This window comes from Mytilus californianus, unplaced genomic scaffold (genome assembly GCF_021869535.1).
Source record: "Mytilus californianus isolate M0D057914Y unplaced genomic scaffold, xbMytCali1.0.p SCAF_9, whole genome shotgun sequence".
Classification (NCBI taxonomy): Eukaryota; Metazoa; Mollusca; class Bivalvia; order Mytilida; family Mytilidae; genus Mytilus; species Mytilus californianus.
In genome coordinates, this window is record NW_026262745.1 from 12,983,185 (window position 1) to 12,999,566 (window position 16,382).

The window sequence follows — 16,382 nt, forward strand, 5'->3', positions numbered from 1 at the left end:
AACGGTAAAAGTGACGCTACCCAAATTTGAACTTGATCTGAGTTTCGTGGTAAAACTTAGCATTGTGTGAAAGTCTCATAACATTTGGTTGAGGCTAACTTAAGTAGAGAACAGAAACTAAAAATTCAGCAATTTTTCCATTTCTAAAGGTGCATAACTATAGAACCGTAAAAGTGACGCCAACAAAATTCACACTTAATCTGTGTTTTGTGGTAATAAGCATTGTGTATAAGTTTCATAACATTTGGTTGAGGCAAACTAAACTTAGAGAACAGAAACGAAAAATTCAGCAATTTTTCCATTTGTAAAGGGGCATAACTCTAGAACGGTAAAAGTGACGCCTACAAAATTCAAACTTGATCTGTGTTTTGTGATAATAAGCATTGTGTATAAGTTTCATAACATTTGGTTAAGGCAAACTAAAGTTAGAGAATGGAAACGATAAATTCAGCAATTTTCCATTTGTAAAGGGGCATAACTCTAGAACGGTAAAAGTGACGCCACCAAAATTCCAACTTGATCTGTCTTTTGTGGTAAATAGCATTTTGTATAAGTTTCATAACATTTGGTTGAGACAAACTAAAGTTAGAGAACAGGAAACCAATTTTGGGACTTATGTACAGATGGAAAAGGGTAAAACTTAATGCCCCCTCCGCTACAGCAGGTGCATAAAAAAGCAATAAAACATCAATATGCAGTTATACATACTTTGTCAAATGAAAATACATAGTCATTGGTTCGACTGTGTGATAAATCTGCATATTTGATGCAGCCATAGGCAACATTCTCCTTTGCTGCATTAAATTGTTCTTTAGTTAACTCCTACAAAAGAAAATATCATTTATAGTCAATTTAAAGAACACACAATGGTTTAGCAGATAGCTCATTTTCTACTTTGAATTGTTGTACATTTTGTCCTGCTTGTGCCTTTTATAGCAGAAATACTGAAAAGTGATATACTGACGAAAACCCTTCACGAACTGTTCAATGTATGTTTTAGCTATGGAATTGTTCCAGATCCTTGGTGTCGAAGAATTTATCAGTGAGTGTGTATGGAAATATGTACAAAGAAATTAGGTGTCTCTACTCAAAGCTACAAAGTGCAGTATGAATATCGCCACCAATGTTTACTGAATGGTTTTCAGTTGATTCGGCTGTCTGTCAAGGTGATAACCTCGCGCCTACTCTTTTTGCATTGTTTATTGATGAATTGGTACCACTCATTAACGGACTCTGTTGTAGCGCATTAGTCAGTGACAATATGATTAGCTGCTTGCTATACGCTGACAATCAAGTTCTTATTTCGGACACTGTTGATGGATTACAAAATCAGCTCAATGCTCTGAACGATTGGACAAAGACACGATTGATGAAGGTTAATACAGAAAAGACAAAAATTATGCATATTCGAAAGACTACAAAGGACAGACCTCAATTTACATTTCGACTAGGGGACAACACAGTTGAATTTGTAACTAAATATTGCTACTTGGGACTCACATTATCCGAACATATGGATTATAATGTCTCTGTTAGTGAACTCGTAAGTGCAGGTAGTAGATCATTGGGATCATTGACATCTAAATTCTTTAACATGGGTAATATGGACTACGACATATTAACGAAAATTTATGAAAACACTGTTATTCCTGTACTTGATTATGCATCTGGAGTACGGGGAGCCGAGCTATATGACAATATCGAACGCTGACATTATAGAGCTATCAAAACTTTTCTTGGTGTCTGCAAAATAACACCAATTCCAGCAATATTAGCAGACATGGGATGGCATCCAGGTTTTATTCACAAGTGTAATGTAATCTGCTTATGGTGTCGTCTTATGAACATGCCTGGTAACAAAATATGCTGAAAAGTGTTTATTTGGGATCGTGAAATGTCGAGGCGTTACCGAAACACGTGCTTTAACAGTGTTAAAACGCTTTTGAACAAATGCAATCTTTCACACCTAACTGACAATGACTCCGATATCTCAACAAGATTCATCTTAAACTTGTAGCAGACTTCAAAGACAAGTAGTTTGATGAAATAAACAATATGCCAAAGTTGAGGACATATAAACATTTAAAAACCAAATTTTTTTGCCAAGCCGTACCTAAAAAAGCATTTAACAAGGACACAAAGATCTGCAATCGCTAGAATTCGCTGTAGTACTTTCCCACTAGAAGTCGAACAGGGACGCTATAGAAACATTCCAATCGAACAACGAGTCTGTAAAATGTGCAATTCTGGGTCTATTGAAGATGAGCAATACTTCATCTTATACTGTGATCGTTACTTGGTTTTGAGAAATAAACTATTTACTGCAATATCACCAGATCCTGCTTATCCTCTAAATGCTGCCTTAAATGAACTGTTATCTAACAACAACAAATGTATAGCGAACTTTATCTTGGACTGAGATCATATCCGAAGAGAAATTCTCTATCTATTTTACTTTAACTGTTGAGTTTTTCTAATTACTTAGCCATTCGTCCAAAAATATTTGTTAACTATTTTTCAAAAAATTGCACTTCAATTTGGCAATTTGGCAGTACATCATCGTAAGCCTATTTGGCTGGTTGTAATGTAATATTGTACTAATATGTATCTATTGTATATATACAGGTTGGACTATATCAAACCATTCATTCATATAGCTCACAGGGCTGTATGTGTTTTGTTCATTGTTGAAGGCCTTACTTTGATCTATTGGTCTCTGGTGGATAATTGTCTAATTGGCAATCATACAACATCTTCTTTTTTCATATCATGACAACTTGCTTTATAAAATTTACACTATTCATTCAAATTGGTTTGTCCTGAGTATTATCATAAGATTACTCCTTGTTAGTTACAATGCAAATTTTAATACAACTTTGATTGCCTCATCGAAAAAATGCATCCATGAACATTATACAGAGGCAACAAAAATGTCACAACTTTTAACATGTTTAAGATCAGCCCTCATGTAATACCTGACCTAATAAATGTATGGATAAACATAGCTAAATGACAGTCCTGAAACTGAAAAATGTTTAATCTGGAGTTTTTTTTTAGTGTGTGAAGCTGGACTTTACAACAATTTTAATTAGAAGTCATAAATGGCTTGTAACGAAAAGAAAAATTTAAATCCTTTCAATTTCTAGTTATTTTTAAGTGAAAGTCAATATGACAATCAGCCAGTGTGCCACCCACTTTTCCGAACTGACATTAACTTTTTGTCCTGAATAATCTTCCATGTTTTTCCTGTATTGAAAACCATCTAATAACCAATTAATCATCTAGAAACAATTTGCAATTCTGTGTTGTTTCCTTTAAAATACTGCAACACACGTAAATATTTAATCTGTTTACAGTGAAAATAGTAACTCATTTGTCATGTAAATGTGACATGATCAATGCATTAAGCTTTAGTATGTAGCTTAGCTGCACTTTTCAAAATCATAAATTTCTTCTGAACAAATAAAAACTATCTAGCATGAGGTTTTGTACTCATATTTTGTACTGTAAATTTTTCTCTTCTGTATAATAAACTGTTGACACAGAGATATGTCTTACCTGTGTCATTTTGATGGTAAAATGTAAATGTAAAAATAAAAATAGCAATACTTTGAAATGTAAAAATATGAAAAATATTTATAGTTAATGAACCATGAATGACGGTACAGAGTCAAATAATTTCTGAGGAAATAAGATATGCCAATGCTAATGCAACTGCATACCAAATGTTATTGGCTTATCATAAGTAGTTCAACTTAAACTGACCTTATCACAAACTATAACATGTAAACTATTGACGAACGTATGGTTGCCTATAATTGCTTACATCTGCTTCATTTTAACTCTGGTGGATAGTTGTCTCATTGGCAATCATACCACATCTCCTTGTTTTTATATACTAATGTTTAAAAGTCAATAGACCATGATGGAGAGAGCATGGCCAAATACGGTAATCTCCATGAAAATTAGATGTGCCAATGCTTATACAACTGCATATCATATCTCACTGACTTGGTCCCCCTTAAATTGACCTAATCAGAAACTTTCACATGAATATTATGCTCAAATTATAAAGTCAATAGACCATGACTGAAAGAGCACTGCCAAATACTGCATATCAAAGCATTGTCATCAAGGCAAAACAAAAATGAATTGAAAATGTATTGAATATATATATGAATATGAAAATTTGATCCCCTTATCTCACATTTTAAGAAGGCTGCCATATATTACCACAATATTGTTCAAAGGAAGAGTTCTTGAACTTCTAAGAAGCTATAGCCAACTGCTGAAAAACTGTCCACGGATTATAAAAAAGGGTTCAAATGGAGGAAATTTTTTCTTTGATTTTATTGTTATTGATACTTTCATTTATTCAATACTTGTCCAATATTGTATTTTCTAATACTTGAGGATTAGGAGGGATGACAGTTCAACATTCAGTGGCAAATCAAATGCAAATTTAGGAGGAGAACATGTTTATTTAATATTTATATGAATCCTACTTTGTACTAGACCGAAACACTAAGCTAAATTTTCACATGATGGTTCATAGTTATAGGTACATACTACTGGAAAACCTAGCACCCTACCCAGACACATTATTCTGACTCTGGGCCAACCAGGCTTTGTTTGTTCTACTTAATACAGAATGCTAATTGGAGAAGCAGCAAATACCAATTTTCAAGTCTTTGGTTTGACCCAGCTGGGGATCAAACCAAAGACCTCTGGCACTTGTCAAACATGCTACCAAGAGACAACATCGGCAGTTTCAATACTTAAACAATTAACATCAATATCGAATTGCTGCTAACTTTTCATAATAAATCTTCGGTTAGCTTGTTGCTGTTAGGTCTTCTTTTATGGAAAATCAATTATAAAGTCAAACTCTCATGTTTTTCTATTGTATTGCCATGAGAAATTTGAACTATGTACGCCTAATAATGTCACAAAAACAGACTTTTTTTGGATCAACAGAAAAATCAACAAAAAAAAAATGTCAATATCTATATTTAACATGATATTTTCTATAAATCAGACATACAGACGCCATCATTATTTCATGTTTGATCCAGCAATCTTTCACTCTTCTTTGTTTAATTCTAATAAAACAGTACTACTAGTTGGTTAAAACTTTGCATTTTAAATTTTTAAACACTGCCGGGTCTGTTTTTACCCTCTGAGTCAATTCTTTTTTTAATCGATTGAACTAGTGAATCTGTGAGCTACTGGTCATTAATGAAACCCGCCCGCTAAAAGTATAAGGTAAACAGGAAGTTGTTGAGTGATGAATCTGAAAATGGATCACACGGTATAGCTGACTCATATAAGCCCTGAAATCAAATTTCAGAAATCCTTGTAATGAAGTTCCTGAGAAAGATGTGACGAAAAATATTCATGGGACAGATGTACGGACAGACGGATGGACTGACGGATGGACGGATGGATGGACAGACAGAGGTAAAACAGTATATCCCCACTTTTTTATAGTGGGGGTATAAAAAAAAAAGAGCAAGACTCTCCTTAAGCAGACCTACCAACTTTATAATAAAAGCTAAACACCTCAAAACAGACATGGTTCATAAGTGTTTCTCGTTTCTCGTTTTTTATATAGATTAGACCGTTGGTTTTCCCGTTTGAATGGTTTTACACTAGTAATTTTTTGGGGCCCTTTATAGCTTACTGTTCAGTGTGAGCCAAGGCTCCGTGTTGAAGACCGTACTGTGACCTATAATGGTTTACTTTTATAAATTTTGATTTGGATGGAGAGTTGTCTCATTGGCACTCATACCACCTCTTCTTATATCTATTCAAACGAGTTAAAAGGGTATTTAAGCACATACATATTTATTTAAACAATATAGTAGTAGATTAAAACACTTATGACTTATGAAGCTTAAGGTCCTTTTGCGCTTAAAATCCACCATGGAGATTTCGAAAAGTTGGCAGGTATGTAAGGCAATTATCAATGACACTTTGATTGTTGTCATTCTTAAAGTTTAAAATACCTTAATATCACAATATAGATCAAGATATAATGTCAAATAAGATTTTTTCAAGAATATCCAGTCAATGGTATTAAGAAATAAATGTGGATAGATGTGGACACAGATGATGCTCCCACTTGCATATCATATAGTTATAAAGGGACATAACTGAAGAACGGTAAAAGTGCTACCCAAATTTGAACTTGATCTGAGTTTTGTGGTAATAAGCATTGTGTGTAAGTCTCATAACATTTGGTTGAGGCTAACTTAGGTAGAGAACAGAAACTAAAAATTCAGCAATTTTTCTATTTGTAAACACGTATAATTCTAGAACGGTTGTGTATAAGTTTTATAACATTTGGTTGAGACAAACTAAAGTTAGAGAACGGAAACGAAAAATTCAGCAATATTTATGTTTATAAAGGGACATAACTCAAGAATTGTAAAAGTGTCGCCACCAAATTTCGTACTTAATCTGTATTATGTAGTAATAAGCATTGTGTATAAGTTTCATAACATTTGGTTGAGGCAAACTAAAGTTAGAAAACGGAAACAAAAAATTTGTACTTGATCTTAGTTTTGTGGTAATGAATATTGTATATAGGTTTCATAATGTTTGGTTGGGGCAAATTTAAATTACAGATTGGAAACTAAAAATTTTGCAATCTTTCAATGTATAACGGGGCATAACTCAATAATGGTTAAAGTGACACTACCCAAATTCAACTTGATCTGTGTTTTATCAGTGGAAGTCAAAATTAAACATTGCATTGTATAAAGCATTGATTGTAGTTGATTCAACTATTATCATGGACAAAGGAAGATAATTCCAATTTTAAAAATTATTTGTTATATTTAGAAGAAAATAAAAATTTTGCTTTTCCATTTATAAAGGGGCATAACTCTAGAACGGTTAAAGGGACGCCACCAACATTCAATCTTGATCTGTGTTTTGTGGTAATAAACATTGTGTATAAGTTTCATAACATTTGGTTGAGGCGAACTTAAGTAAGAGAACAAAAACTAAAAATTTTGCAGTTTTTCCATTTAAAAAGGGGCATAACTCTAGACAAGTTAAAGTGACGTCACCAAAATTCAAACTTGATCTTTATTTTGTGGTAATAAGCATTGTATAAAAGTTTCATAACACTTGGTTGAGGCAAACTTAAGTTAGAGAACGGAAACTAAAAATTTTGCAATTTTTCCATTTATAAATGGGCATAACTCTAGAACAGTTAAAGTGACGCCACCAACATTTAACCTTGATCTGTGTTTTGTGGTAATAAGCATTGTGTATAAGTTTCATAACATTTGGTTGAGGCAAACTCAAGTTAGAGAACGGAAACCAATTTTGGGACGTACGTACAGACGGACAAGGGTAAAACTTAATGCCCCCACCGCTATGGGGGGCATAATAAAAATTCTCTGTAGAAGGAAACTTCATGTGCCTCATTCAACTGTTTGCAAAAACAAATTAAAATAAATAAAAAGTTTTTCCTGCCTACCTACCCCTTAATATATTCTTCTGTGGGGAAACCAAACTTAAATTTTCAATGGCCTGAGTGCAAAATGTGTTATCACAATAGTTTTTTTATTTTTTTATATTCATTTCATCCCTTCTTCATCCTTTTATTTTGTTTATTAAATAACATTTTCACCTTGTCTCTCCCTTTCTCTATCAATTTTTGTTCAGCCCTTTTCAGACCTTCATCCAATAAATCCACTAATCTGATCGTTTCTCCAGATCTTGTCTTCAATTTCTTTCTGAAAGTATAAACAATATCTCTCAATATCTTGTAAATTGTGATATGTCAATATTTTTTACATTCCTGTGTGAAAGATTTTTGAATGTTATTTTAGTTTTCTTACATTAATTATTTGATTGATGTCGTAAAATTATATACACAATATGAGATCATGCATCATCTATATTGAAAAGACAACATCAACTGGATGCTTTATACCATTAACAATGCAGTTTCATTTGGTATTAAGGACAACTGAGCTACATTGTTTGTGTTAAAACAATTGACTTTGATTAGAACCAGTGCTGATTAAAACAAGACTGCAAATTTCTTGTATATAAACAATAGTTCAATGAACTCAATCCATCTTTATTATGTAGCCTTCAATTTAACTATTTCATACTGGACTTAGTTAAGAAAATAACAGAAGAATCATAGATAGAAACACAGTTTATACCATAAAAGGCTTACAATCCTTATTAAAAACTGTTTTTGTTAACATCATAATCAGCTACAATTTTCAACTGATGCAATTCAAGAATAAAGCAATTTACTTGTCACAATATATGATTGATTGTTTGTGTTTTAACACCACTTTCAGCACTATTGGCTTTTTATTGTGAGTTTATCTTTACAACTTTGATTGGTGGAGGACCACGGACGGACCTTCCGCAGGAAAACAAGCAATCCTAGTCAATTAAGATCAGATTCGACCACACCTGTCATGTGCAGGGTTTGAACTCACAACCTCAGTGTTGACACGGGCCAGTGATTGCTGTAAATTTACTACTTAAAACACTCAGCCATCAACAATATAAATGTACTGATACATTGAATTGTTCGAAAGATCAGAATAATGGACAAAAAAATCATAAAAATAAAACCTTTTGTCATAGAAATCATGAAAGCTTTTTAACTCAATTACAATACATCCCTTAATTTGCATTATTAATTGGTATGATCTAGAATGTAGATGCAATAAGCTTATAATCAAAGTACTGAAGTACTGAACATCGGATGACCGCAAGTTCTGATGGATGGTCACAAGCACTTGTCTCAGAAAAAAAATCATATCCCTATATCTGAAAGTTGGGTTAAGGTACATAGATATATTTTTTTTTCTGAGACAAGTTCTTGTGTGGATGATGAATAAATGACAGGGAATTCAACCTCACCGTAATAATTATCATTATATTGTAGTGATATAATCAGTTGTTATCAGTATACTCTGGTTTGTTGTTATAATATTATTATATTAATATTTGTAAAACAGTTATATATATAGCAGATCATCTTAATAACCCTACAGGCAAATTTTCATCCATTTATATATCATTCTATTCTACTATTCTAATGACAGTTCAGTGCAAGTGCATGGTGGACACTCTTCTGTAATAATTCATTTTTCTAATAGATTGGATTTGAGTAGGCATTCATATTTTCCCACTTTTGTTGCAAAACGTTCTCGAGATATTCTTCCACATACTTTAACACATTATTTACGGTATTCATGATTTGTTATTGATATATATATATTTCTAACGACAAAACATTTTCATATCATCTATCTATGTTCTTAAAAATTATTTTCATGAATATTTATTGATGAAACTAATATATAACAAGTGATAAGGAATGTTATTTTGCACTCGATAATATCCGCGTAATTATACGAAATACATTCGCGGTTATCCGGCAAACGGCAAGGAAATTTCTATGGCAACATAACACCGGTATGACCTCTCAAGGTCACATCCGATGTAAAAAGGAGCAGATAATCTTGATTTCCACTGGAAAATAATGGCAGATTGCATCAATAAAATATATGTCAGAATGGAAGCGTGACAATTATTAATAAGAAACATTAAACACTTCAAAATAGTATTAAAATTGTAGCAAATGATAAAATAGTCTGTAGCTTTGTCAACTGAAATTGTCACAGGAAAATTAAAGCAAAATTACATTTCTATTTTCTATATAACTTGACATAATTTGATCTTGAAATAGTTATTAAAATAAATATGTTTCCAGAAACACAGAAAACAGCTCTTACATGAATTTTTACTCAGCCTGATTAGCTGCATGCACAAAATACATTAACATTCAGATTTATGGCAATCAGTTTGTCGTATAATTCATTAAACAGATTTTATCTGATGGGGTTTTGTAGTCTTTAAATACCCACAACCAATATATAAATAAAATAACCACTTTTATGTACATTAAAATACATTACTTAAGCATAAAAATAGCATTTACAGACTGTCTGAACTTTCCACAACACAGAATACATGTTGTAAAGTAAATATATCCATTAATGGTTATAGTAAAATACTATTTTTCTCTTACTAATGGTGCCTCTAGATTGGGGAAAATGAACAGTCTATAAGACAGATTTTTCACAATAAGATATTGTATAGAGACAATGTAACATATCAGGCAATTTTGGACCCTTTGGACCTCAATGTGGATAAATTTGATACCTGGGCCCAAAATCCAAAATCTAAATACATTGTAATAGATTCAGCATATCAAAGAACCCCATATATTCAATTTTTGTTGAAATCAAACAAAGTTTTATTTTCGAACCCGATTTGAACCAACATGAAAACTGGGCCCAAAAATTTTGCGGTCGTATAAAAAAACATACAAAATTTAATGTATAAAAATAGTGAAGTGCACATCTTTAGTGTTTATCAAACAATCTAATGTTTGAAAGCGTAAATCACAATGGATTGAAAACTGAAGAAGGAGTTGATTACATCAAAAAGGGTACCCTTCAAAACCCCCTGTGACCTTCCCAAGACTCTCTTTACTAAATAGAAAAAAAAAAGATTCTAATTACATTCCTAACTGTTTTTTTCATTTGTCTGATAGCAATAAAAACATATATGTTCATAATATTTTTTGGCCTACTAAAAATTCATTTATTTATTATAAGTCCCAATCCTTAGCTTCATACATTCATCAAAAGTACAAAACTTCTTTACCATTTATCAATGACAAAAATGGACAAATCTCATAAAAATTTGATCGTCTTTATACATTAAAATTGTCAGTAAGGATGGCTGACATCAAAGCCATTCTAGAATAAATGACACTCCAAGATAAATGTCCAGCTTAGACATGATTTATGCATAAACAAAAACTGATATTTGCATTTTGATTGATAAACATTATCAGAAGTACTTCAGGAGAATATTAAGTAGAGCAATATGACAATTATATAAACACATTTCCATCCCTGCATATAAAAATAACACATCTAATTTCTGTTTATATATCCCTCTCTCTATTCTAGTAGCTCTTGGCCTTGACAATTCCAATAGCTCTTGGCTTCATGACTGTCATGATACTATAAAAAGTTTAATAGACTATTTATGCTCCACTCTTTGAAGAGATCAGAGAGAAACTTACAAAATTGTCTAATTTTCTAATTGTGGGATTTGATGATGTCTGCTAAAAAATTGAGACAGGATTGGTTGCTATTGCCCTATTCTAAAGTAGAAACAATGTTGTTTATTGTTTATAACAACAAATGAAACTCTCTGAAAACTTTAAGTCTTAAAATCTAAAAGACGATCTGTAAAAGTTAAGTATGTCCTAAATTTCAAATAAGCATCAATATTAAACTAATAAAAACGCCACCCAAATTCAAACTTGACCTGTGTTTTGTGTTAATAAGCATTGTGTATAAGTTCCATAACATTTGGTTGAGGCAAACTAAAGTTAGAGAACAGAAACCAATTTTAGGACGTATGGACGGACAAGGGTAAAACTTAATGCCCCCTCCGCTATGGCGGGGGCATAAAAAAATTTGTCACTTGAAAAATACTTTTAGAAAGCCTGAACAATATGAATATAATTATATCTTACACATAATTATTCTTACATCATCTTAGTAACTTGTTTAAACTACCATGATATACATTGATTTTGAACATTTTAGACAATATTTTACAGTCTGTATCATCTGCAAGTCTACATTATCACAAAATAGGAGAATTTCAGCTTAAAAGTGATCTGAATAATGATAGAAAGCTTTAATACATAATTCTGTAACAGACAAATATGTTAGAATGTGTCAATCTGATATGCACGGAAGTAACATGGATTTGTTTGCTAAAACATCTATCTAAATTATATATATTGAAGAACATCAATCGATAAAAACTATAGTATACAAGTACAGATATGTCAAAATCAACACGGCAAAACTGAAGATCCTACAAAAAATTGTAAATGATAACATAAATACTATATTTTTGAAGAGGTTAAATTTCTTACAGTCTTTTGAATAGTTTTTATAGTGTAAATTCAGAAATTATTGCGTGCATCTATTATTGCGTTTTTTAAAAAATATTGATAAAAATGCGAGATTTATTATTGGGATTTCAGGAAAATCTGCACACAGATATATGTGTCAGATATCAGAATGGCAGTTCTTATCATTGTGATATTCACCCAGTCGCATTATTCGCATTAATAAAAACCTTGCAATAATTTCTGAATTTACGGTATTCAAATCTGTTTTTTTTCTTCTTTTTTTTCACAATATAAAAAAAAGAGGATGTGGTATGATTGAAAATGAGACAACTCTCCACCAGAAACCAAATGACGTAAAAGTTCGCAACTATAGGTCACAGTACAACCTTCGACAATGAGCAAAACCAGGGGCCATACCACATAGCCAGATAGATAAAAGCCTCAAAATGACAAATGTAAAACAGTTCAAACGACAAAAAATAGCGGCCTGATTTATGTACAAAACAATAAATGAAAAGCAAATATGATATACAGAAACTTAGGACATGCAGGCACATGCAGAATGTGGTGGAGCTAAACATGTATGCAGGAACCCAAAGCTTTATCATAATATTTGCTTATATGAAAATAACCAATTATTATCTCACCTTATTTTAAAATGTAGTATCTATATAAGGAACAAAGGCTCAATTTATCAAAAGTTTAATAATCTAATGAACGAAAAGTGATGGTAATAAGTAAAATTATCCCCTGACTACAGGTGAGCTACAGATGATATAGGAATTCCTCAACTAAGTAATTATGGTCAACAGTACTAAGGATTTTATTAGATTCTTCAATATAGTGTATGTCTTTATATTTCCTAAAGAAATAAATAATTCAAGTGTCCATCTTTAATATATATATGGCTTTATAACTTTGATGGTCTTCTTTACAAAGAGAAAATTATATCACTGGTCAGATTTCTCAGGATTAAACAATTCTCTATTCTACAATAATAGTTTCTCCGTTGATGGCCGTAAATATAAAGATTATCCTTACAGCCACATATAACCACAAAAGAACCTTATAGAAATCCTATTAAAAGTGTGATACGGTTATTTTCTATATAATAATGTCTAATTGTTGTTCCAAAGATCCCCAGGAAATTATCTTTCTGCAAGACAATCTCTCTACTAAATCAATGCCTTTCAAGGTCAAAAACATTGTTTCCGACATTGCAGTATTTTCAATTTATCTCGCTGACGAGTGCAGTAATAAGTGATGTTAAGAAGAAACATTCTGACAGAATTATTTTCATTGTCAAATTGCAATCTGTCAAGTTCACTAGCATTCAATGAACTTGTTCAACTAAAACGGTTAAAATACGGTTAACAAATTTGGTTAAATGATTTCATCTCCATGTAGAAATCAACATTGGTATTCTGTCAAAGGTGCATTATATGCATATCTGAATTCCACTGAACAAATGTAATAATAAATAAAAAACAAAACCAAACAAAGTGTGTTACCCGATCAATAAAATCCTGAAATAGTTGTAAGATACTTCATCTGCTTAAACTTGATGCAGTTGTGCAATATTAATATTTACAACATTCAACATTTCTTTATTATAATAATCAAAATGTCATTCATAGGTTTTAAATAATGACAGATTCCAACAGTCGAAGTGAATTTAAGTTTTTCAAAGACAATCAAACCACATTTTATCTTAATTTACCAAAACAAAGGACTGCAATTATTGTTTTCTTTAAATTATTCAGAGAAAACAATTACCTAACGACTACTATTTATGAAAACCAATTGCACGTCCAACATTTTTCCATTACAGACGTGTAAGTCCACATGACATTAAGCCCAGTGTGTTGTCAATTGCTAACCTTTTTCGTTTGGTTGCACCTGATGTATTACACACCAACATCAAATATATTCCTTTTCTTCAGAAGGGGGGGGGGGTGGGGTGGGGGTGGGGGGTGGGGTGGGTCCTGATATTAAACTATAAACATCCAATTACTATTTTTAAATGTAAAATTCACTAAGTCTAATAAGAAAAATATAATTTATTATACTGTCTGTAACAGTGGATTACTGGACATTGTCTGTCATCTGTCTAGACTCAGGAGACTGTCAATCTGTCAAAGAATATCAAAGAGATGTCCATCTGATAGCACTAATTAAATATCTTCCATTTATGTCATGTAGTGAGCGCTCTTTATAATATGTCCTTGTGTCAGTACCCTATAGTGTCCAGTGATGGACCAGACTTAATATTTGATGTCATTAGGTGTACAGTGATGGAGCAGACTTATTTCCATTATCATATTGCTAAGTATTTTTGTGGTAAAAAGAAAGTTGAAATAAAGTTCAAAATATGTTTTTATTTATTGGTTTGCTTGTGTATTTTGATTGCTGTCTTAATGAGTCACCTCACACCGCCACTAAATTGACCGTTGTTTATTTAATGTCCAGTGGCAAATATTTCATGCATATCTTAAGTATGTGAGTTAAAAAAACATTTAATTAATGAGGTATTAGTAGCGCTAGGTTCTACAAAGGGGTTTGACTGGGAATGAAGGCAGGTACTTTGGACTGTCACAGGGAGAAAAAAGGCATCTTGGGTAAGGGTAGATATTTAATCCATCAAAGAATGATTGCTTTTTTTTTCACGCATGGAATAATAAATTATTGACACCCTCCCAACATACTGTGGATTCATTTATTTTCTAAGTACCAATTTTCACGGATTGAGTAAACTTTGTATTTTCGTGGATATTTGATTTTGTGGTTTTGTCAAAGTCTGATATACAAGCCTATAGAAAATTTGTTCTTCATTGAACATTTAAATTTAAAAAGGCCTGCAAGCTCCAACAATGACCTAGTCAAAGAAAAAAATATCTTGATTAATCTATCATATGAAGTAAATACCACTCCCATATGCCTGGATATTGACTTGATTTTCACCTAAACTCATAAATCTGTGCACAAATCAAGCAACAGCTGGATTTAACACATTAGAACAAAGATGCTAGTATCCATATATGGCTTTGACTAAATATAGTGATAATAAAGAAGATAAATGTAGTTAAGTTAACCAGTCTAAAAAGGCTAATGGGCTTCAAAAATCAATAAAAAAATTAGATTTAAGCTTTTTTTTTTGGGAATCCAAGATGTGCATGAAGGCAGTATTTTATTATTTTCAAATTTTGCCATAAGGGCTCACTTCATCAGAATTTTTTCTGCTATAATCTGATTATTTTTTGGAATCTTTTTTCCAATAGGTTGTTTGCAAGCATACTCGAACACCTGAGTGGCCATAAAAATTGTCTAGACTGAGAGCTTTCATGGCTATTGTGATAGATTTTGGCAACCATATTAAATTTACCTGTGTTCAAATCTCATAAATTGATTAAATCTCATAAATTGATTAAGACAAACCAATGTAACAAATAATAAACTGTTGACACAGAGATATGTCTCGACTGTCTGCATTAAATTGAGAAAAAGACAATCTGATGAACAGCCAAAAAGCTAATTAATTCAAAGTTGCTGGACCATGAAGTAGTAGGCAGGGCCTCGAAATTGTCAGCAAAATGTGATGTCCAGACAGTTATGTTACTTTATAGAAAATATAGTTGTCTATTGTAAGTATCGGTAGTTCCTATCAAACTAACGTAAGTAGAAAACTTAACATTGAAATTTGGTAATTAATTGAAAGTCACTGGACCATGACCTAGGGGGCAGGGCTTTAAAATAGTTGTCAAACTGATATGAACTGATAGTAATCTAACTTTATAGAAAATATCATTGATATTATCACAAGTAGTTCCTATCAAACTAACTTAAGCAGAAAAATTAACAATTTTTGATGCCACCACTGGAAAAGCAATACCTATGTCAAGCCTTCTGTGACTTTTGTTGCAGGCCAGACCTTAACTGAGGAAATCATAAGAATTCCAAAAAGAGCGACTGGGTGCATCCTCTGGGTAGGAGTATCTTGCTATACATGCATCACTTGCCATGTGAATCCCAACTTACTCAAAACATCACAATAGGATTAAGACACAATCCTTAAAATTACAGGTAAAACAACTATTCTGTATTTAAAAATCTAAGACTGCAAAAACAATGGTTGCTTGTGAGTTTAGACACAGACATATCATATCAGTCACTCAATTTGTGATAGTGACCATAGAACTTTAGTCTTTTCTCTTTCTCATAACTCTATTGGTGCAATTTTGTGAAAGGAGGATGTCCCTGCTAAATGAAATCTGTGTGGTGTGATGATGCACAAGTGCTTCTTTACAATTGAGATATATGTTAATGCATAGCGATGGGGCAGAGGGTATTTTACTGCTGAGAAATGGAAACTTGACAAATGGAAAGT

At 32.2% G+C, this 16,382-nt stretch overlaps 1 protein-coding gene across 1 annotated transcript in view; it reads right to left on the reverse strand.

Moving 5' to 3' along the window:
• Positions 1–16,382, reverse strand: part of LOC127715554 (arginine--tRNA ligase, cytoplasmic-like) — a 186,362-nt gene that overhangs the window by 68,806 nt on the left and 101,174 nt on the right. Inside the window, exons 11-12 of the mRNA XM_052221643.1 lie at positions 7,646–7,751; positions 709–822 (exon numbers count right to left, since the gene is read on the reverse strand). Coding sequence (XP_052077603.1) covers positions 709–822; positions 7,646–7,751 — 220 coding nt within the window. The remainder of the gene's footprint in view (positions 1–708; positions 823–7,645; positions 7,752–16,382) is intronic.